Source organism: Malaya genurostris, chromosome 3 (genome assembly GCF_030247185.1).
Source record: "Malaya genurostris strain Urasoe2022 chromosome 3, Malgen_1.1, whole genome shotgun sequence".
Classification (NCBI taxonomy): Eukaryota; Metazoa; Arthropoda; class Insecta; order Diptera; family Culicidae; genus Malaya; species Malaya genurostris.
The window spans coordinates 38386694-38411558 of record NC_080572.1 but is presented as its reverse complement, the minus strand read 5'-3'; the positions used below and the strand labels follow the sequence as shown (position 1 = coordinate 38411558).

Below are 24865 nucleotides of genomic sequence, written 5' to 3'. Positions count from 1 at the left end.
TTCACATTGAAATCGTCCCTCAACCCACAGCAGCGGTTCGGCACTAAATATATAATCCTTCTAATTTCGTAAATCCTTATTTATCCTCTTACAGAGAAAAGTTTTTTTGATAATTATATCGATAAGCGTTTAGCGTTAATTTAACGTTTATATCTACGAGCTTATTTATCTCAATACCATTAATGACGTTGTTCGAATATCACCAGTTTTATGCTCAATATTCATAGCGGCACGCATAAAATTATCTAACTAGTCTTATTTCACCCATCGCTCCCATCGCACTGGTATTTAATCCCTCTCGGAAGCACAATATGCACACACAGAGCTCCAACGATCAGTCGATTCCGCCCACTTGGGTGGTAAAATGACGTTAGACGGTTGGATTTCGGAGTTCGAAAATATCCGTGCCTTTTGCTTCTCAGTAAGCTGACTTATCTTCATGAGGTATAATGGTGTTCGTATCCTTTACCGTGTTGTCATTGCGAGCTTGCAGTCAAGTTACTTCCCCTTAATTTCAAAATCTGATTTGGAAAATAAATAATCGCTTATATGAACCTATCTTCTTTGTTTGCATACCTCACCAGTGCAGTATGCGTGTGCGCACGCCGTCTACCGCTGGGGTCCTGCCGGTGTATACATAGATGATAGGTACATTCTAAGGATACTGCAACCACTTCGGTAGAGATGATATAGCAGCGGAAGACAAAAAAAAATACACAACAGCATCAACGTATTAAAAGTTGCTCATAATCCTCTTCTCCGCATCGCCATACCCCGACCGCCGTACGCATCCTCTAATTTCTGCATGAACTCAGAACAGGAACGAGAGCTAACAGAAATCAGTGCCGTGCAGAAACATTTGTCGTTCGGCCGTCGCATCGAACAGATGTCCATTGAGTTCCAGAATCAGTTTTACAATGCAAAGTTCAGAGAAAAAAAAAACTAAACCACGAAGCAAGAAAGGTCCTGGTGATTCGGAAGGAAAAGATATTATACTAGATAAAATCAGTGAACCAAAACACCATCTGAAGAAAACCATCTAGTGAAAGAAGCCATTAAAAAAGTTTAATTGATTGCATTGTCGATCAGAATTTCCTAGCAATATTACGGAAACAGAAAAACCCATCAAAGAATTGGCTACAATAATAGTAGAAACATCAAACAAATCGCAGTTTCCGCAAGATTGTCATTCGGAAATCACAGGAAACGAAGAAACCCAAACCGCACCCTCTCGAAGTGAAGTGACGAAGAATTTAAGGGATTTCCCCGTTGCCTCCAGGGGTCAGTGAGTTAGTAAGTGAGTGAGTGAGTGTCGCATTAGATTTCAAAGGGGACAGTCTGGCAAGCCCAGGTGTAACACGAAAGCACCATGATGGACTGGGAGATGGATATGTAAGTAGATTCTTGTTTATTTTGATTTCCGCGCGGTGTTGTATCAATTAAGTGAAGTGTGTGATTTCTGTTTGGATTAGGGAGTCGGACAGCAAACATTGTTCAGGGAGGAAGGAAAACGCTTCGGAAGCGGCAGATGATATTTTATTCGTAATGATTCGAAGATTGTGGTACAAACTGTAAGCACTAATCACTTCAAGTATTTTGAGAAATAGCACATAATTACAAATATCGTAAACTATCTAAACATTTTTTTCATGAATACCTCCTAAATAATAAAATTTGCTAAGAACTTTCTATTTGTATTCACAGAGAAATCGACAGGAAAAAGACTTACGATTGAAATGACAGAAATGAAAGTTTTCCAAAAAAAATAGAGCAAAGACAGGAGTCGAACCGACAAATTTAATCTGTTTGGGAAATTGTTTTACCAATTGAACTACACTGAATGTAAAAAAAAACACAGAAAGCAACTCAGTAGAAGAACCTCCGGAAATATTCAATTTTGCACGGCAGAAGCGTGATTCGATTTTGTCAATTTTGATAAGGTTCCATAGGCATTTGAGTTAATTTTAATGACTCATAACTACCATCTCATAGTATAATTTAAGTTGAGAAAAGGTATGAGGATGAATATTCACCTAACAATGACTTATTTCCTTTTTTTTGTATTTCCCAAATCATAATAACGTAAAGCAACGCAAGTTTAAAAAACCTATTTCAATCCACCTAGTGGTGTAATGATGCCTTTCTCATATTACTCATTACATCATAAATATAATCGTGAAATTCGCAAAAACAACTGTTTATTGAATTGAAATAGGAAAATTTGTTCGGGCCTAATCTCACAAACTCTACAAATCCTGTTTACCCTGTAGTTCCGGAACCGAAAGTAGTATCCACAACAAATTAAGGAATTCCGTATGAAACTGTAAGACTTTCCTTTTGAACCTATAAGTTTGTGAAAATCGATTTGGCCATCTCCAAGACAAGTGAGTGAGATCCTCTTTGCAGTTTTCAATCACTATTTCCAATTCTTCCGAAACCGGATTCAGATGAACGGAATAGCCGAAGTTGGTTCGTTTGCTACCAACAAATATGACTTACAAATTGGAACAGTTTTGAACGTAGTTAAACCTATATTTACTATCTCATTCTCTATTTCGATTAAACCAATTAAACGAAATCTGCGTTTCTGTTACTTCTGCATATGTAAGTCAAGCTAAACAGCATGAATCAGTAGCATAAAACATGTAGTAGGATTATTATTATTAATTATTATGATTTGTGAAAATCGGTTCAAGCATCGCAGAGAAATCGAAGTGAATTTAGTTTTAGGAGTTTTTGTTCTCCACTTTCGGTGCTCTCGGAACAGGAAAAGAGGGGACCAATAGTGCCGAATTAAGTTTTTATGCCCACGAACTGTTAGTTTTTAGCTCTGCAAACTAGAAGAATTTATCAGACAGTTTTATGGAATTTGTACCAGTTTTTAACCATCGTTCGTGGAAAAATACTAATAAAATGGGTAATTTTCCACTTATCACGCTTTAGTTCCGGAACCGAAAGTCGGATCCAGATAAAATGTTCTACAAATTTTTAGGATATTATAAGACCTTTCATTTAAATCTTAGTTTGCGAAAATCGGTTGAGTTGTTCCAGAGATAATTGAGTGTAAACTTTTTCTCAAATTTTCACATATTACCATATAACTCTGGAATCGGAAGTCACATTCAAATGAAATTCAACAGCAAGCTATGGGACCATAATACCTTTCATTTGAATCACAGTTTGTGAAAATCTGTGCGACCATCTCTGAAAAAAGTGAGTGCATATTTTTTTTCATTTTTTTGGTGCATATCCTATATTTCCGGAACCGGAAGTTGGATCGGAATGAAATTCAATAGCAGACTATGGGACTATGAGACCTTTCATTTGAATCTTTGTTTGTGAAAATTGGTTTACCCATCTCTGAGAAAAGTGAGTGCATATTTTGTTACACACACACACACACACACACACACACACACACACACATTTGCTCAGTTCGTCGAGCTGAGTCGATTGGTATATGACATTCGGCCCTCCGGCCCTCGGTTAAAAAGTCGATTTTCACAGTGATTGTATAGCCTTTCTATATGAGAAAGGCAAAAAAACCTTATGAATTGAAGGTGATTGTTGAGCAGAATGCAATAGATTTGCAAGGTTAAATTCAAAATCGATTCTTTCAAATTAGAAATTCGTTCGTGAACGGTTGAAAAGAACTAATTTTTGGAAAGAATGAGTAAGTGCATTTGTTATGACTCTCAATAGTGATTATTTTTACAAAAACATTTTTGTACCAGCAAACAGTTTTATGAGTTTATTTTTTTATAACTCAGCATTAGATTTCTTGGATTCACATCACAAAATATTCAACATTGTGTCAACAATGCTTGTAACAATGCATTCAGATGAATGTTTTTTTGGTGTGCATGGGGAGCATGATATTACCTATATAAAGAATATCACAATCAAACAAATTCCATGAAAATTTCAATGCTTTTCTTAATTCTATGATTGAATTTTTAGCTTTTGTTCTAAAAACTTTGGGGTGGGGTAACAAATTTCTACACTTTTTAAAAAAAAATTCAGAAAAATACGTACCCATTTTAAACTTGGTCCTCAATTTACGCGCAAAGTCGGGGTGCGTTAATAAAATTTCCCGTAAATTTCAAATTTTTCGCGAAAATTTTGTTCTCTATTCGATTCGATTTTAGTATGAATAACATGAAAAACTAAATAAGGAAAACTCTAAGACTATTGAACTGCTCAATGCCAAACTGGGCAGCTCTATTTGAACCGCTAAGCAGACGTAAAGTTTCTGCTATTTACAAAACATCTTTGATCTGCATCGAAGTGCAATGTCTCTACTGATGTGCCGAACGAAAACCGCACTAATGAGTCAAAGACGAAACATAAACATATTGAAAACGGTTATGTGCCCTAGCACAACATTTGACTAACCCCTGAATGATATTCTGATCTGTTTCTGGAATATTTTCTGAATTCTAAGAACCTCAGTGAATCACGAATAGTTATTCTGGTAGATCTTAAGACCTGTACCCGAAGTATTTTTTGGATGAAAAAGCACTTCCTTATAATTCATCACAACGATCCCATTAGTTGAATGCGATACCTCGAGTATGGACCACTTAAAGAAACTCCCCAATGTCATCGGGTCCATTGGCTATAAGGCCAATATTCCTGGTTAAGGCCTATATTCCAAGGTTTTGGATGGACACAAACTTCAACAGTTTTCATCACAGCATGTTAATTTACTGAATATAGTACTACGAGCCAGGGATGTACCTAGGGGGGGCGGGGGGGGGGGGTCGTGTTTCTCTGGCCCCTCCCTAAATTAGAAACAGAAACAAAAAAAAAGTTTGATACGAAGCGAACAATGTCAAAAACTAAATAAAATGGAGATTAAAACCGTAGTAAAATTAACGACAACAATAATAATTCACTAAATTGTGCTGGATGATCGGAAAGAGAAAGTGCTTATAATAGTTAGGCAAAGTTCTGCAGATGTGAAAGATATCATGCCACAAGATCTCGCACATACTAATTTCCCAAGTAGCTAACGTGTGCTACTTCAATAACAGTAACTTATATGACACAAATTCATGGAACAAGTTGAAGACTTTGCAACGTTCATGCAAAATTGACATCCGATAATCAGAGTTAATATATAGAATTCAATCCCTTTTTAACTCACTATATCTACTCAAAATCTAAGTGCTATTCGATATTTATGGTGAAGTTGATCATTTTACTTCCCGTTATATGAAATTTACAGCTAAAAAGTCGAAATGTGTTCCGTTAGAACTTTTTTGTGATTTTATTAGTTTTTCATATACCAAAGTTAAAACAGTTGACCAATCACTATAATTAAATATTGCACTTTTTTCAAATTTAATGAATATTTCATTCCCTGGTCATAATGGTAGCCATTGGCATAATTTTTTCCATGCATACACTGCCGTGACAAAGTGTAGAAATATTCTCTCTGGTAGTGCGAATGTACTTCCCAAAACGAAACAAGTTTGCTTCGCACATGTCCCGCCAAAAAATTTGCATATAAGCGCCTATTTAACTTAAGCCAATTTTTTTAAACTGAAAGAATTTTCTACTTATTCTACTTATTGATTTAATATTATTATCCGGGATAATGTACGGAAGCTTTCACCCGACACTGTAATTGTATTTCTTTGTTGCATCACATCGAATACGGTAACCGATATGAAATCATTACTTAACTTTGTCTTATAGTGTGTCACTTTTTCATTGTCGCATTTTGTTATGGTAACCAGTTGGCGACTAAAATGCGCCGCACGTCGTAAGAGTTAGATTATCGAAATGTTACGTTGGAACTTGTTGTAACTTAGTATGATGAGATGTCAATTCGTAACATTATTTTGACTCCATTGTCACCATCATAATACGATTTGTTTAGTCGTGTTTGTTATGCGACCATTATGCAGCATCTGTTTTGTTTTTATTTTTTATGAACAAGTTACATGTGCTACTTGGGTTAGAACTAAAAAAACGAACGCAAGTGCACTTTGAGTGCATGTTTGGCTGGATCAATTCTTATACGCCAGAGAAAAAAATAATTACCCGACAATGAGCTGAGGTCGTGTTTCGAAGCGGCACGAGTGCCTGGAAGGGAGGTTCAATGGATTAGAAAAATCATGATACCGGTTTTCTGGGATTGTCATAGTATACTTTTGGAGGACTACCTCAATGCAAGTATTAGCATGCACATGAGCATTACTACCATGGTTAAAATCACCTGATTTGTCCTCTATTATCTGTTCCCAATCCTCAAGTCATCTCTGAGAAATCGATGTGAGTTTAGTTTTAGAATTTTAGACCGCTACTTCTGGAACCTGATACCGAAACCTGTATAGCCAAAGTAAGTTTGTATTGCTATCAACTAAAATGATCTACAAATTTAGAAGAGTTTTGCGTTCTCCACAAATCGAAGTAATGCAGTTATCTCGGACAACTTCTCAAAATCTATCACAAGTCTTGTGGATTTCTGTGTTCTAGAAAGGTACATTTAAAAGACAGATGCGACTGAAATGGCATGACAGTAAACGTTAATAAATGTAACACCTTCTCTCGGCCACACTCACAAATTTTATTTAAATACTTAATATGGATAGTTTCGGTGGAACAGTTTGAAGTATGTGTGTTAAAAACGCCGTTAAAAGGCGCACCGAAAACTATATACATAAGCAATCTTCAGTAACATTATTTTTTTTATTTGAGGGCCTCTCCCGGAGCGAAATTCTGGGTAAGGGCCAGCTACGTGCACATTCCGCACTCAAAAGTTATGCAAAAGTCACCAGTCACTTGTTTATATTCTGATGTCTATTTCCCATGGAATACTTGGATACCCACGATATTAACTAGATTCTATGACCAAACCAAACAATTCCGTAATGTATATTCCATAATATTAAATTCACTGAAGCTTGTTGGAGTAACAAAGTAGCGTAAATTAAATTCGCGTAAATTGAGGTTTTGGTGTATTACCAAAACATTCAAGCGATGACTCAGAAATAGCTTGAAATTTTTCGTAGACTAGTCCTACCTGTATATTCCGGAGACGTTTTGAAAGAAACTCTCTGTGTGGCAGGCGATCTGTGAGTGCGGCAAATTCACCATGTCGTACATAAAGCCCGTCATCATCAATATATAAATAAGAATGTCTCCCGTTTACTGCTCTTCCTCTGGTTCCACAGAGGGGATGCTCTGTTTTGGCTGGATCTGACATATCATCATTGCGCGAAGCTTTATGCCAATGCATAAATATCGGATTAGGTTACATTTTTCTAAACAGAAGAAATAGTTTGAAATTGTTCGATACGTGAAAAGAAAATTCAAGAAGCAAAACAAATTTACAGAAAAACAGCGCAGACAAGATTTGGCACGCACATTACTCAAGTTCTACGATGCCGATCTTCACATCTACTTAAGACTGAAACGATTTCAAATTTTTTTAAATTGCTTGAGAAGTATCTCCAAGTTCGTTGGTTCTCATCGATGGCGACCGCATGTATTTTTTTTGTGTGTGTCCGCGGGAAACACCCTCGGGTTATGGAGACCCGGCGAGTGGCGCTCATGTTGGTCATCGACTAAAAATTATTTCGTACCAATTAGTTTATATCCTGAAGATTTTGCAATGAAGTTCCGAGACGTTGGCCATCAATGCAAAATCAATCGAAATAACTAAAAATTCATATTCAAATTCAAATAGATGGGGAAGGTATCATCGCACTTTATGGTGCATATAATGATGATATAGATGGAAGTATATTGGGTGATCCAAAACTATTAGTGGAATCTTGACATAGGCAATAATCGAATGGTTAGAGTATTTACCAACTTTTATATAGGGAGGCATCACAGTGCAAAGTTTCGCTTCTTAAACCACCTAGTGGCGAGATAATGCTTTTTCTTTTGACATTCAAACAGTCATATTTTTAACATATTTCTTTCGCTAGGAAAATTTCTGACACGAATTCTAACACAAATTCATTCAGATTGTTTCGGTTAGAAGTATAAAGATAAGATAAAAAAGCGCGTTTTGTCGGATACAATACTTATATCATTATATCTCCGGAACCGGAAGTGACAGCCACTTGATCTTTGAACGTGATTCACAACCTAATAGTAGCTTTTAAACGAGCCTAAGTTTGTTAAAACTCTGAAAAGTGCACACGTAGACATTTTCCTATCTCGTCGAGCCGAGTCGAATGGCATATAAAATTAGGGATATCCGGAGCTCCGATCAAAAGTTGGTTTCTCCAGCGATTCTATTACTTTCTATAGATAAAGGCAAAAAGAAATGAATGGCATTAAATTTTTTTTTGCAAATTGTAGCTGAAGCGTTACAGGTAACAGCGCATATAAACCTGTAACGTTTAAAGTCAACAAGTTTTCTTTATTTTAATCAATCCCAATTACGATAATAAAACAATTGAAGGATTCGACGAAATGCCCCTTATGGAAAAATGGCTTTCGGCGAAATGAATTTCGGGGATATGATCCTGACCCACTGATTTAACACACTTTTGAACATTTTTCTGTGCGCATATTTTATTGTTTCTCCAAACTGAAAACTGTTCGTTTGTATGTAATTTATATATATTAGTCATACATTTGACACATTGTAACCCACTTATAAGAGCTATTGACTATTAGAATCTGCGTCATTGCACTAACCCACATTGCTACCGGCACACATTTTCCAACTAGCTAAACGATTCTCAAATTCTCTTCTATTTTTAGGCTTAATTTGGATATCGACGAGCATGCTTTGAATTTCAGCATCCAGTCCATCATATCAGATGAATCCATATTTAGCTCGTTCCTACAATCTACCAATGAGCTAACATTGTTTCCACTATCACCGTCACTGCCCCCAACGTCATCGTTGTCGTCGTCGTCGTCGTCGTCGCCGTCATTAGATTTAGACTATGCCAGCTTGCGACCCACATCGCCATCATTGCTGTTGCAGTTGGATACGATCCTTGAGCATCATCCACTGCCGTCACCGACGTTACCTTCAACGTTACCGACGTCATCGCCTTCACCGTCAATGGTTCTGCAACCCCACAAGTGCACGTAAGTTTCTGGGGCTGGGGGTTCGATGCAGACTCTTACAATGCCATAGTTTCAAATGTTTAGTTTGTTGTACCATTACAAAAGATTAGGAAATTACTTACAAACGATTTGAGGTTGATAAATCTACCATTACCAGGGGTTGAATTGTGGTGATTATTTACCTAGCAAATGATTGCCGAGGTTCCGGTAAGGAGATGCGACTAATAACGGGGATTGTGTATTAAGAGGGGTATGAATTAAAGATTCATAGTTCCAACGAAGAAATGCCATTGATGCAATATGATTGAACGAATGTACCCACTCAAACAGCGTCACAGGCACCAGCTTTACGTAACACATCAAAAGTTTTCTACTCTTGATAGGGAAACAATACAGAATCGATTCCTTGAGCAAAGTTTCTTCTAAAGTTCATTAAAATTTAAAACGATTCTGTAGAAATGAGTAAACAAACTTCGATTGGAAACAATCTCAGCAAGGGAAGAAGTTTTGCTTCAGAAGAAAAGTAATTTATAGCATGTCGAGTACGTAACCGTTTTGTTTAACTGGGCACTGGTAAGTGTAGAACAATAGATACGTTGTTTACTCTCAGAAATAAGATTGTTCTGAGGGAAATATTTGATTTCTTGAGTTCTAACCCGTACCACAGAGCGCAGACATTCGTGACAGCCATGCAAAGTTTTCAGTGCAAGCACTTTAACTGTCGTTTCGAAAATGAATACCAAGTGACAATTCGTCTAAAAATCGAGCAACTAATCAGTCGCTTATGAGCACTTGCATTCGAGCCTGAATAAAAAGGTAATTCATGCGTACAAAATCAAATTCATACGAAATGGTGATTTTTTCACAAATTTGTGCTTTACGCAGATTTAACCCTCCTTCTAACGTATATTTTTATACCTTCGGTCCTACTGATGGGTCTGGCCAGATTCCTATACATTTACGTGTATTTCTATGCATTTTGGTGTAAATTAGATGTGTATTAAGGCTCATTTGTATTCAATCCTGGTATATATTTTTTCGCTTTTTACCTTTCTCATTCCTCATGGCATTTTATGTTTCGATTTCAGATTGCTGAATTTTCACATTCAACTTATTTTAGATATAATGGATTCAAGCTGCTTACAACAATAATTTCTGGGAGAACATAATTTCGTACACCCAATTCTGCACACCTAGAAAAAATCGTGTAAATTTACGTTATTGGAGACCGACATATATGAGTGTCAAAAAAGATTCAATTGTACATTAAATCTAACTCATATTTAATGTATTCTGACATATTTTTGAGTGCTAACACATGTAAATTTAAACGTTTGCTTGAAAGGCGAGGTATGTTTGATGCATATTTATACTTGTAGAATTCAGTTGTTTCACGGATCACGTTCTTATGAATTGTGTCATATGTGGATTTGCGTCATATACTGATATTCCATATTTTTTGCCGTGTGTTTTCACAGGCAATTTGTCAACTGCAGGATCTCGGCAGGATGTCAAAGCATTTTTGTAAAAGGCAACATAGGATTGAAGGAATAATTCTTCCATTGAAACTTAACTTTGTATTTTCACTAAGTTGTTGATATTATTATTTTCATTTTTTGAGTTTCACAAAACTTTAGCCTTAAAACAGCAAAATGATAACATGATGTGATATTAATTGAAAATTTGATGAGTCGATATCATATTAGGATTTCAATCTGATGTTGCCATCATAATCAAATTTCAATTTGTTCTCATTTTGATGTTAGACTTTACTCGGATAGACTTCAAGTTACCGGTCTATGGAAGGAAAAATCAATATATTCAGAAATAGGTCATACACGTCTGTGGTCCCAATTGGTTGCATGGGATGATGTTTTTCTTGCCCCTAGCGACTTAACACTCACGTGTAGTTTCCCGTATAGAACTTTTTAAATAACAATTCTATCTAGACAGGAGTGGTTGTCTGGATTTATGGAAACTCTACAGCAAGAGCACGTAGTCTGTTACACTGATGGTTCACTGAGCTGGTGCTGGTGTTTACTGTCGTGAATTGGGGTTGGAGCAATCGTAATCAATTGGTGAATACTGCACCGTTTGTCTAGGCAGAGATCTTTGCAATCATGTGTGGAGTACAGTGTACCCTTCGGTAAGGCTTATCTGCAATTAAAGCGCTTAGCTCGGGTGACTTATGTTCAAAACTTGTGATCGATTGCCGTACTCAGATTGAAGAACTTAGCATTTTCAATGCTGTAAATCTAGTCTGGGTACCTGGTCATTCCAACATAATTCGAGTTGGCCAGAGTGGGAGCAGAAAACGACCTTGTAGGTCCTGAACCACCACTACCAATTTCCAAATGCTGGATTAAACAAAAAACTCTGTCTTGGACTTCGTCTGAGCATGCAAACTACTGGCGAAGTTCTGAGACTTGTCGTCAAACAAAAATATTTTTGGAAAATTCATGCCCGGGAATTTCGAAGGATCTTTTACATTTCTCGAAGCGCCATTGTGGTGTTCTGGTAAGGGCTCTGACTGGCCACTGTAGACTTAATTATCTCATGGCTACCATACATCTTGCTGAATCTACGGTATTGGTTTTTTTGGTTGTTTTTACATTTAAGAACCTATGTTCAAGCAACTGAAACTCAGAGATATTCTTGGATTTTTAACCCAATGTGGAAAACAGCTTTAATTACTCTCGAAAGCAGTTTCTACGTCTCGTAAGTTGCGACTGGTTTCTGTATACATTTATGTTGTGTGTGTTTCATACCGCTTCTTCACATTCCTCTATTTTCCATCTTCCTCTTTTTCCCACCATCATTCAGGTAAATGATGAAAAGTCACGGTAAGGCCCAAATCCCCGAAAAAATGGGGAACGTGGCGTTATGAGCCAATTTATTCTGATATCTGTAGACAACCATCACGTCTGAACCAAAAAGCATTTAGATTTGACAATACGAAGAATCCTAACAAGCTATATAAATCTTTAATTTAATTTGTAATTTAATTTAACAAAAGAGGTGTAACACTTCTTAAGCGGAAGCTTTTTCAATTAACACTAACAAATCACGCCTTGAGAATAAGCGAAGTGAGAAAGTATGAAGAACGTGGAATAACATGATACAAGAATTTTGGCATTAAAAATGCTTTACTCTTCGCTATACGGGGCCGGGTGTCAATTGAAAGTTTCAGATATAGCCGCGTAACCTTTTTTCGTCATAATTTTAAACGTTAATAACTCAGTCATTTGTTGCTGGATTGATATAATTTAACAACCAATCGATTCGGAAACTTTTAACTTAAACATATATGCACGGAAAGACCGAAATCAGCATTTTGGCCAAAAAATTAGTTGATTTTATGATTTTAGTTAGTTATTTTTTGAGACAACTAAAAAAATCTTACTTTTGCTAATTTAGATTTTCTAATTCTAGTTCCCTTAATAATAATAAAATATTTGTTGAAATGGCTATTTTTTTAGTTGAATTCACCAATTAAACGTGCTGTCATTTCTTAGCTAAGGCACACTTCATATCCATTTTACTAATTTTTTAGTTGAATTAGAGAAATAAAACGTTGTTTTCAACCAACATAAACGGTTGAATTGGTTTCTGCAATTTGCAGCTATATGGCGCTCTGTCACCGTAATGACTACTAGCCACTAGATGGCACACTACTACCGAAAAAAATTTCAGTCGCGGTTGTTTTGTCTATATTGGCAGGTATAAATACGATGTTACGAGACATAAGCGAAACATAAACTTCTTTTTGAAAATTTTACTTCTAAATCGCTGTTTTCTTCATTCGACTTCGCAAAATCGACTCTCTCACTGAAAACTTTGAGCACTCGGAAAACAAAAACCGAATACAATAGTACACCGGACGGCGTAGCCCGGAATGTTAGAAGATACAAAAAACATCATTTGACGTGTACAATTATAGTGCAACATTCGAAACTTACTTCACTGTTCCGCGTAAAAACATTATTACCCACAATCGCTTCAAATGCGCACAAATTCTGAATAAATACACTTTCCACTAACAGTTTACGTCATTTTCACATATCGGTTTAGAAATCTATATATGGCTATATCGTAACACATGCGAAAAACATCTAAACAATTTGCAAGCAGTTTCAACAAGACTGTCCCTTTTAGCTTTTTAATGGATTGTTTTGCTTTGACACTTCTCATGAGTTTTTAGCTAATAAACTTGTTAATAAAACCAATTTCATTTTTGTTTTCTTTGTGCTGTCCTTCAGTAATGACAGTGATAGATAAATAGAAACAAATTTTCTGATTTTAATAACGAAATTAGTTGTCAATGAGAATTTCGTGTTGGATTGAAATATTGCTGGTTTGTGTCCAGAATATTCGCCAACTAAACACATTCTCTAAAAATAAGATTTTTTTCAGCAAAGTAAATTCTCAATTTTAACTAATTTTATAGTTATTTTGGAAAATTTGTTGTTAAAATCAACTAATTCAAAAACAGTAATACGAATTAGGCGCAGAGCTAATTTCGGTCGTTCCGTGTGGCAACGTCGTTTCAGTGTTTCAATAGCATACTATTGAAAAAATGGTTAGAATCGATCTATGTTTTTATCCACCAATCCCAGTTGTACAAAATGACGTCAACTTCTTGTTCGGCATAGGAGGCTTTGGGTCATGCATGAAAAACACCGCATCGTTATGCGTAGTATGAAGATAAATCTATAAATATATGCACGACCGAGCACAATAACATTAAAAATGGAACCTTTCTAGGGTCTTCATAATTAATACAAAAATAAGGATGATAATGATGATGATACACTAAACTAAAAACATATTCAATTGACTAATTACAAACTTTAAGCGCTTAGATTGTTAGCGAATGATAAAATTGACAATTAGATTCTTTCTTGATAATTGATTCTATTCAATTTTGATCCCTTTCCACAAATTTTTACATTGTTAAGTTTTTGAATAACGTCCTTTAACTAGAACAATTATGATGAATTCAAAGTTACTTGAAAGCTCAATTTTAGATACAAACAACCTAAAAATTTAAACCTGAACAAACGAAACTATTTTATTTTATGATAATAACTTTCGAGAAACGTACAAACTTATTAATTTTATAAACAGTCAATCGATCCAAGAGAAGATTTTATTTATTTTAACGAAAAATGTTGTACTCAGTAATAGTGTAATCTTATTAATCCTTCTTCAAAATCGTCGATAATCTTCGGAAAGTGTCGGTAAATAATATGGCAACAATACGAGGAAGAAAACATGTGAAACAGTCCGCATAAAATATTTGGAGATTTAAGTATGCAAACCGATCCGTTGACAAATTAAAACATTTTTAAGCTTACAATATTCAAGCTTTGATATCATTTAAATTTGGAAAATCCATTAACAAATCATCGAGGAATAAGCGCTGCAGATTAGATCCGAAATCGCCGATAATTTTAAATTGGCCTGATAATTACCAGAGAGCCAAAATAAAATACTCAATGCAAACCAATGGTATGCAATTGAAATATTCAAATGACGTTATCTCATAAGTTTAAGTTAAATGTTTCCGAATCGATTGGTTGTTGAATTATATAAATCCATCAATGACTGAGTTATAAGCGTTCAAAATTATAACAGAAAAATGTTACGCGATAAGTTTTTAAATTGACACCCAGCCTCGGGAAGCGAAAATGTAAGGCATGTTTTAGAGGAGTGTAAGGCATTTTTAATGGCAAAATCGACCAAAAATTTTCTAAATACATGGGATATTTCAAATGAATCGATAACCACGCTGATTCGGTTCTTCAATAGCTAGATGATTCATAAGATACTCAAGCGAACACGGTGTTGCGCAGACAACAGGAAATTTCACCAACACATAATGCAAAAGCGACAATCCAGCAAGTGAACGCATATACAATCCACTCACTAGCTCACTGGACGAGCTACTTGTTTCATTCACAGTCAAACATCAACTAGGCAAAGAAATATTGTGCAGCATATATTTATAGATTTCTCTTCATACTACGCCTAACGATGCGGTGTTTTTTATGCATGACGCAAAGCCTCCTATGCCGAACAAGAAGTTGACGTCATTTTGTACAACTGGGATTGGTGGATAAAAACATAGGTCGATTCTAACCATTGTTTCAATAGTGTGCTATTGAAATGCTGAAACGACGTTGCCATATATGTTTAAGTTAAAAATTTTCTACGCGGCTATTTTTGAAACTTTTAATTGAAACCCAGCCCCGTATAGAGTAAGGCCGTCTTAATGCCAAAAGGAGGTTATGAATTTTGTTATTAAAATATTTGATGTTCAATTGGAATCGAACCATACAAATATTTATGTAACAATATGCAATTGCGGAATTATACAAAAGGTATCATCTTACTTTTTGAATGCATTTTTTTTCTATTTGTTTTTCAAATGGCAATTATTTGTTTTTAAATAGGAATTTAAATAGATAAATACAACATACACATATAAAATTATAAACATACATCATATTATATTTCTTTCCATGCAAAATGCATATGGTCCAGCCAGATATGTACCAATAGTCAGACCGAGCGTAAAGTTTCAAACCAGTCGGTTCTCAACCTTTATGAGGACATTATTCTCGACAAATAGCTCGATAGCCAGTAAAAGTTTAGGGAGCTACCTGGAACATCATGTCGATAGACAAATTCAAATACTGTTCAAATTCTGTCAGACGAAGTGTTTTCTAGCTTAAATGTCGGTGCCTGTACCGTGATACGAAAATACGGAACAACACTCGTTTTTGTCAGGAAAATGGAATTGAGTCAACGATTTCGAACGGATGATTAGTAAAAATGATTTTCCATTTCAAATAACTAGATGTACGATGATAGTACAAAAACAAAAAAAAAAAACAGGATCAGCTTCACAATTAATAAATTAACATTTCAGTCCAGGCATCAATATTTTAATAACAAACCTCCTCAAAACATCACTCACAATGCTTGTTTTTCCGACAGCAAATAAAAAATCACAAGTAACCGGGATCAGCTCTGACATTCCGCTCCGTAACCAATCAAATAATAAATGTTAAACCTTGCGGAATGATGATGATGATGATTATTATTATTATTACGATTTTCAGCGGCATACTTACTGGCGGGAAACCCCTTCAGTGCTGCAGCTTGCATAATAACTGAAAAAACTGCGTTCAAACAATCAAATTCGCTACGGTTTCCACCGGAACCGTTCCTCGTCTGAAAGCCACCGACAGGAAAAATTAGTCCGATGGCGTAGAGTAAACAATCACTGCGGTTCGCGATTTCATCCTGCATTCGACGTTTATTCAGGAAGGGGATAAAGAAAAAATGAATAGGAAAATACTGTTTCCAAGCTAGAACAAAGGACACGCGGAAAGTTTTGCAATCTTTCTCCGTTCTTCTCCTACCGAACGGTTATTTCATTATCTTCCAATTTAGCGAGAAATTTTTATTTATGTTGTTAGCACAGTTCATGGGTCTACGATGGGGAGACAGAGCTCGTAACGGTGGGAAGGAGAAATGAAAATTAATTCATCAATGATGAAGAAAAGAAAACCATAAGAACATAGGATATTTCATGCTCAATTTCTCAATGTACAAAAAAAGGAGCAAAGTTTAATTATGAATCAGGGTGGTCTTTTGTTGGTTTCCGACTACTGTAACGAGTTAAAGAAAATTTACACCTTGAATTTTAAGTTTAGTACTAGCACAATTCTATGAATATATTTTTTCATGGAATGAAAGAACTAGCAATGGCAATTTGTATGTGTAACAATTGTGCCTGGTCCTTAGAAGGCTTCCTTTCACTGTTCATTGGATCCGACACTAGCACAGTATCAATCATTTATTTCATTTATAAGAGTATATAAATAACATCTAAGTCAAGCATGAATTTATTTTTGGCATTCGTCGTTCTGATCTTTGCACCGTAACGTCTTCATTGTCGATGATTTTGACATCCCACCAATTGCAGAAAAATGGTTTCGTTACATATCTTTTATCTAATGTATTGTTCATCGGAAACTGCACCTTATGCCTATCAAGGGTTACCAGCACGATCGGTAAAATTTTGACGTGAATCTTAACGCAGGAAGTAATCAGGGGTTTTAATTAAACCATTAGAATGAATTTAACTTACAAGCGGTCTAATCGCCGGGAAGCGAGGTAGACGCGCATCATTTTATCTGGGTGGGCTGAGGCTATCTTTACAAACAACAGGGTTTAAGGTCACTGTAGACTACAGAATTTAAACACCAGCTAGTTTTGTTCAAAAACTAAACTCCGGTAGCAAAACCCGCTCTCGGTGTATTTATATGCTATAACTTCTTAAATTGAGTTACATCTTAAAGAATAGAAACGAATATATTTTGATACACAAAAAAACATTTTCCTTACACCAGAGCATGCTCAGATGAAAAGAACCCCGGAATTAACTACAATTCCATGCCACAAGTCGTCGATCGTTAATTCATATGATTTGAAATTTGAATAGCTCCACCATAACTGCCAGATCTAGCCTTCAGTGACTATTTTCTGTTTTTAGATTGAATAAATAAGCTAGCTGGATAGAGATTCACATCAAACGAACCTTATCACTGAGACTGAAGCGTGTTTCAAAACTATGGAGAAATAGTGATATGAAAGTGGTGTAGAAATGTTGTAACGCCATTAAAAAAAAATTTTCTTTGTCAGACCGGGAACTTTTTGACTGACGTGTAAGTTCTTAATTACGAATTAGTCCTATGGATGGAGAAACAGCTTAATTTGGTCCCACTATGCTGTAGAGTTATTTGTTTGAAGAAAAAATATTGCCGATTTAAATATTTTATCTTTCGAAACAGAAGCCAGATGTAAGTTTGAGAGTAAGGAAAAACATGTTTTCAAATCAATGAGAACAAAGCGTGATGGGTAAGTCGATGCAGGTGGGCCGGTTAGATTCCCAACTCCACACATAGGGTCAGAAAATTTTTCTGTCCTGAAGAGGCGAATGACCTTGAGGTTAAAACCTCTATAATCGAAACAAAACAAAAAATGAGAACAAAAATTACGGACACGGACATATTCATACGATATAGTCTGGAGTTGAGCTTTGATACATCCAAATGATATGTATATCAAACTGATCATTATACTTGTCTCAAGCTACTTCCAGAATGATATTGCACATTGTATTGTATCTTTATTAGATTTTACAGTGCAGGCTATTTTTTGAAAACGCGATACTTCAAAAAATCGTATCTCGAAAATTCCACATACCATATTGAAATAAAAAATACATGTCGAATATTTTCGAGTTCTTTACCGAAGATGAAAAAATTATATATATATATATATATATATATATATATATATATATATATATATATATATATATATATATATATATATATATATATATATATATATATATATATATATATATATATATATATATATATATATATATATGTGTGTATATATAATAATTAAGATAATTTAGACATAATATATATAAAACTGTCATTCACTATAATCTCATGTTTCATTTTGAGTGTTTACGATGCGAAAATTGTAATAATGGGTTCAAAATCACTTTCCTTATTTTATGATGATGATGAGCTGTTGAATAGTTTTTGATGGAAAAACAATCATAATTTTTTAATGGTAGCTTATATAACCAAAAAAACCATTTTCTCATAGATTTGCTCGCAAAAAAAGGTAGACCAAAACAAGTGATTTTCAAAAAGCCGAAAAATTTAAACTGATACTGTAACTTGATGATATGAAGAGATAAGAAAGTGGTTCCTTCAGCAAATTTGCTCAAAACAACATTTCCTACAACTTTGCGGTAAATTACAACCTGTTTAATATTCATGTTAGAAAGTTAGATTCCACATTCCATTCCAAATATAGACCATCCTAATGAATTCTTACATCAAAAGATGCGCCAGCTGATGGCAAACAACTTTTGTGAAGACATCAACTACAGAAAAATAATACTCGATAGCGCAAATATTTTCGTTACGCTAATTTCCCGTTTCGGACCACTGTAGAATGGTTAGGTGCGAGTAAATCCAAAGAACTAGTGTGCGAAATTCGATTTAAATATGAAGTAGTAAAAAAAACGATTTTTTTATAGTGCCCCTCCTTATTCCTTCTCACAAAATTGTTCTTTCATCGGTATTCCAAAGAGTTTGGTCAACTAGCTTATTTTGCCGAAAGGAAAAATTATTTTAACGAAAGGAAAAATTCTACAAAATCCAATAAAATTTCGAAAAAAGGCTGTCGAATGTTGCAAATGTAGCCTGTGCCCGGTGCTGGACACACCAATCATAACGGAAAGATAGGAACCATCCACGCAGAAATCACATCTATTTATGACTTTTCGTGTTTTTTGGGATTACCCGTAGGTAAATTTTATGACTTGGTTAAATCGATGAGTATGGTGGATGCGGTATCAATTCGAATCTCAATTCATGGAATTTGGCCATGGTAGTAATCGATTGGTAACTCAATGCTTTTGATCATTTCTAAGAAAGCGCGACTTTGCAAACATTTTGCCGTAAATATGACTTACTTTACTTTGGGGCGCTTTTTCAAAATTTACCCTATACAATAATGGGTAGAACTTAATCGTGAATATATCTTGTTGTAATTAAGGTAACAACATAGTTTCTTCTCCATACAATGGAGATATGTTCAGTAATTTATGATCAAATTTTCAGTAGTGATAGATACCAAAAAATAGCTCAAAATTCAGGTTTCCAAAAAAGTTTGGTATAAACGAGCATTAAAGTGAAATTCAGTACCAAAATAAGGCGCGCAATATACCAAACACATGATTTGAACGAATCATCGCACAAAGCGTATCGTGCAAAACCGACACTTAGAAATACGGAATAATTCCAGTGATTGAGTGCAGAGGGCTTACGACACGTTTTATTCCCTAGTAAAGCAGACACTAACTAAGGATGATTGTAAACCATAAGTATTTTTAATTGACTAATATGAGAAAGACATATTTGTTCATATTGTTAAAGACGATCAATTTAGTAATTAAATGTGCAACCAGAATAATTGATTTTCTTGCCTATAGCGAAATTGTTCGTTCTTTGTTACAGATCAAAAACTTTGGCATGAGCAGTGTACCGTTGATTCGGTTCATGAGCAAGAGATGTGAGTGCTGATTGTGATGCTGGTCGACTGACCACCTATACATCTATTTGGTTCCTTAAAAACTCTTTAATACTCGAATACATGGTAATACAAATATTAAAAATTTTCTATTCATAACAATACACTACAACTTTATGAGTTGACGAGTCCAATGAGTTATTATGAATCTCATTAAATTCTTTTTTTTAAATATTTTTATGAATTTCGAGTTTCCAAATTCAAACAGCCAAAACCGAGGGGACACTAAAAAATTATTTTAGTGTATCCTCTTATTTTTAACTTATGACTCCTACGTTGCTAAATGTTTCAGATACAGCAATTTACCAAATACGTTTCGACACTTCCCTAAAGGTACTTCTGAAAATACAAAAATACGACTATTTTGCGTTAAAAATTTAAAATATTTGGTTTTATTTGATTTTTTTACATGTCATACGTCGGTCGTCGCCATCATTTCACTTGCAGTACCATGAAAAAATCAATTATTCCATATTTTTGGCAAGATTTGACATAAATGAATTTCTTTTATGTTTGTTTACCTGTTTTTTAATAAATATATGTAGAATTCGCTCAAACTCAAGAACAATTTTCCGAAGTGTGCACAGAAAGAAATAATTAAATTTACACGACATGTAAATCAGTGGTAACATGGAATAGACATGGGTTGAATTGGAAGTTTGATTGAAAACCATCAGCGATGCTAAACTAAATTGAATTGAATTGAATTTTCAATGAAAAGAGCTATATCTTTCAATTAACGCTTAGTTTTGCGCTTAAATTGTATTGAAGCGTACAGAATTTTGAAGTAAGGGTGTAGCCGGGTTTTTATATAAAAACTGCCCCCAAACAGAATAATATTGATATACGCTGTTTGAAAGGGTTTATATTGGACCCCAAAATTTTAACCCTTTAACTGCCATCTTGGTGGAGTTAGGGTGGTTTAGTTAGATCAATTTCCTATTCTGACTATTATTTTCGCGCTTTTCGATATAATTAATTCACTATATTTTGATAAATTGAAAACCCATTCATTTTCAATATTCTTTACTCATGCCCAAAAACTGGACACGAGTTGACAATTGACTTTAAAATCCATTGAAGCCGATTGATTCAAATAATCTAGAAACAATAAATCAAAACAATTCAAATTTAAAAAGTGCTCAAGGCTTTTCCGGTTAGCTCTCCACAAAATGGGCACAAGTTATACGACTAAAACTCAAAAGGGTGCGGTGCCACGCCGGATGGAGGGTTGTCGTCCGCATCGAAAAGGCGTTGCCATACAAACCACCCAGAAGGCTCTCCCTCTCGATTCACTCTCGTTTTGTAATAATGGCGATAATGGCGAATCCCAGTGTTTTCCCTCCCCTCTCTCTCTCTCTCTCTCTCTCTCTCTCTCTCTCTCTCTCTCTCTCTCTCTCTCTCTCGGTCACATTATTCAACAAATTGCTGCGGCATGCAATGCTGCTTGGGATAACCATTGACAATGGTTAGCGACGGGAACACATACCAGTGCGACCATTTATTATTTTCTTTTCTCTTGCGAGTGCCCCTTAAAGGATGGGATGCAAAACACAGACCAGACTGGTATCACGTTACGCTTGATATCATCGTCAGATGGCAGGGTCGAGGCAGTACATTATTGTTTTCTAATTTTTATTTCAGTACCACCGAGGACGACAAACAAAGTGAACACGATTCGGGAAATTCCAACGGATCATCGCTCGGAGACTCGGAGGAATCGCTGTCGGAGGTACACTGGAAGCTTTAAATCACACTTGGAAGTGTAAAACGATTAAAATTTCATTTACCCACAGGTGACTCCCTCGGAGCGATCGACCAACAGTAGCGATGCAGAAAATGATGTACCGGAGCTCAGGCCGTTCGAGTGCTCTGAATGTGGCAAAAGTTACACCCGGAAGATCTATCTGATGCGCCACTATGTGCAGCACAGCCGAGAGCGACCGTATCAGTGTGAAGTGTGTGACAAAAGCTTTGCCTACGCCAGTTCGCTGTCCTCGCACCGGAAACTCCACTTGGCTGCGTGTTATCATCGGTGTGACATTTGCAATAAAACTTTCACCACAGAAGCAATGCTGGCGGCCCACAAAACGGGAATTCACTTCGGTGAGCGGCCGTACAAGTGCAAACAGTGCAAGAAAACGTTTGTGCTGCTGCATGCCTACAAAAGTCACAAAAGGTGGCATCAACAGTTTAACCCGTACAAATGTTTGGTCTGTGAAAAAGAGTTCATGAAAAAGGTTGCGTTGAAGAGCCATTTGCGGGTGCACACTGGAGAGAAACCATTCTCCTGCAATGTCTGCCAGAAAAGTTTCACACTATCTTCCACTTTATCGTCGCACAAGAAACTACATGGCGAAAAACCTTCGATGCAGTGCAACGTGTGTGGAAAAATTTTCACACAAGCTAGTGCCCTGTCCACGCATAAACACCTGCATACAGAGACTCGTCCCCACAGTTGTAATCTTTGTGAGAAACGTTTCATTAGGCTTCATGCGTTGAAGATCCACATCCGAACTCATTCCAACGAACGGCCATATCAGTGTAATCTTTGCCCTAAAAGCTTCCTGGAGAAACACGTTCTGATAAGGTAAAATTTCATTCACATACATCCATCACACAGAAGGAACACCATCGGCTTATACAAATTGTATCCTTTTCCAGGCATCTGAAGATTCACACAAACGAACGCCCGTACGTCTGTGACACTTGTGGGAAGGCATTCAAGGAGAAGTACGACCTCTTGCGGCACGTTCTCATCCACTCCGGATTGAGGCCGCACAAGTGTGAAGTGTGCTCCCAAACCTTCGTACAATCCAATGCACTGACCAAACACCGTCGGCGTCATGAACGGGATTCCGGAGGAGCAACCGTGCTGATGGCTGCTGCAAGCAAGTCTGCCAGTCGAAAAAAGTTGTCTAGGGAGACTTCCAACGGCCCCAGTTCCAATGGAGCAAGTTAAAGCAATCTAGTCGCAACGGTGAGGTGTTATGTAATAATTTGTGAGGTTTGATTTCAATGAAAATAGTTTTACGGAGTGTGGAAATAAATAAAGACTCTGTTGAACATGATAATAAGAAAACAATTCGAATGAATGTCGCTTTGCCGGAAACTGGGTCAGACTTTATTCTCTGAACGTTGTGAAATACTGCCCGTACACTATGATTGATTGTTCGCATGAAACGCATTTCAAAGTATAATAGTAATGATAATCCTTATCGTACCTTAAGGGGTGGGTAGGGTCCAGTGGCAGACCGAGGAAGATACGCCACTGGTGGCTAATTATTTTCTTTGTATTTTCTCATAGTAAAACATTTCAAGAATATTCTGTGAAATTTTCAAGCCTATCGGAACAAAACTCAGCAAATTATGGGCCTTTTTCTTTGCTTATCTCATACTGCGAAGAAGTAAGAGCTCGGCACACAGGCCCAAGATTTTTGCTGCGATCGACTTAAAAACTTGACAAAACATTCTTGAAATGTTTCATTATCACAAATTATAAAAGAAAAAATATGATTTTTTGATAATTTTAGACCCTACAGGCTCCCTTGAGTAACGAATTGTTTCCATTGATTTTATAGACATAAAACTTTGAACGCGTTTTTTCTCGAAAGCAGGCTTTATAATTATGTGCCCATCGTCATTCCAAAAATTACTGAACCCATTTTTTCAAATTTTACAAACACTTTCTACATATAAAAAACCAGACACCAACGTTTTCCTTTTCGTTGTTTGTTACTTTGGGGAGGTTTTACAGCTACAAAATGACAGATTTTTTCGTCCGTGAAGCGGAATAAAATCACAAGTTTCAGAGGATCATCTGCTAGCCATGTGTCTGTGGCTATAATGAACACCTACGCTTCGCTGGATATTGATACCAATCCGGGTGCCAGATTGGACCTCCCTAAAGCAAAATTTTCGAAAAAAAAAAAAAAAAATGAACTGAAAAAAAAATAGTGAACATTTGAAAACGGTCCGTAATCGGATGTTCGGCGAAGCTTCCGTTTGATGTCGGAACAGGAGCGTTATACGGCCTTCATGTCAACTTTGCGAATGCATCTCTTGATTCTACCAATCAACTGTTAGCAATTCAGTTCGTGCTCGCATCTCATTAGACACAGTCGCAAATCGTTTACGGTCGAGACAACAGAAACAAAGACAATACAGTGTAGTGAACAATAGAGTGTACGAAATGGACAAATACGATTTAACAAAGCCTGAAACTTGGCCTACAAGACCAAATTCAATTTGTATTGATTTCAAGCGCTGCAAAGTTAGACCAGCATCTGGACGCTAATAATGTAAGTGAAATTCAATTCAACAAGGCGTCTAACTGTGTGTACATTATGTTCAAACGTGAAAGAGATGCAATTGCATTCGCTTCGGTTAACAACGGCACATGACAATTTTAAATATAAAATCCCTGTGTATATGGTGGACAATGCAATAGAAGTACGCGTGCATGACCTTCCCCCGCAGACCAGCGATGGGTATGTTCGGGAAAACATGTCGCAGTACGGTGAAGTTCTTTCAATCGAAAGAGAAGTATGGCGGAATTTTTTCCCCGGTATCCGGAATGGCGTGCGAGTGGTACGTATGCAACTACGTAAAGCAATTCCAT

At 36.1% G+C, this 24865-nt stretch overlaps 1 protein-coding gene across 1 annotated transcript; it reads left to right on the top strand.

The window, feature by feature from the left end:
- The first annotated feature begins 739 nt into the window (after nucleotides 1–739).
- Nucleotides 740–23279, top strand: LOC131438601 (zinc finger protein 883-like). Its single transcript, XM_058608722.1, has 5 exons — nucleotides 740–1392; nucleotides 8734–9069; nucleotides 21889–21976; nucleotides 22041–22834; nucleotides 22909–23279. The coding sequence occupies exons 1-5, from the start codon at nucleotides 1370–1372 to the stop codon at nucleotides 23204–23206; spliced, it is 1539 nt and encodes a 512-aa protein (XP_058464705.1). The 5' UTR covers nucleotides 740–1369; the 3' UTR covers nucleotides 23207–23279.
- Nucleotides 23280–24865: the final 1586 nt, after the last annotated feature.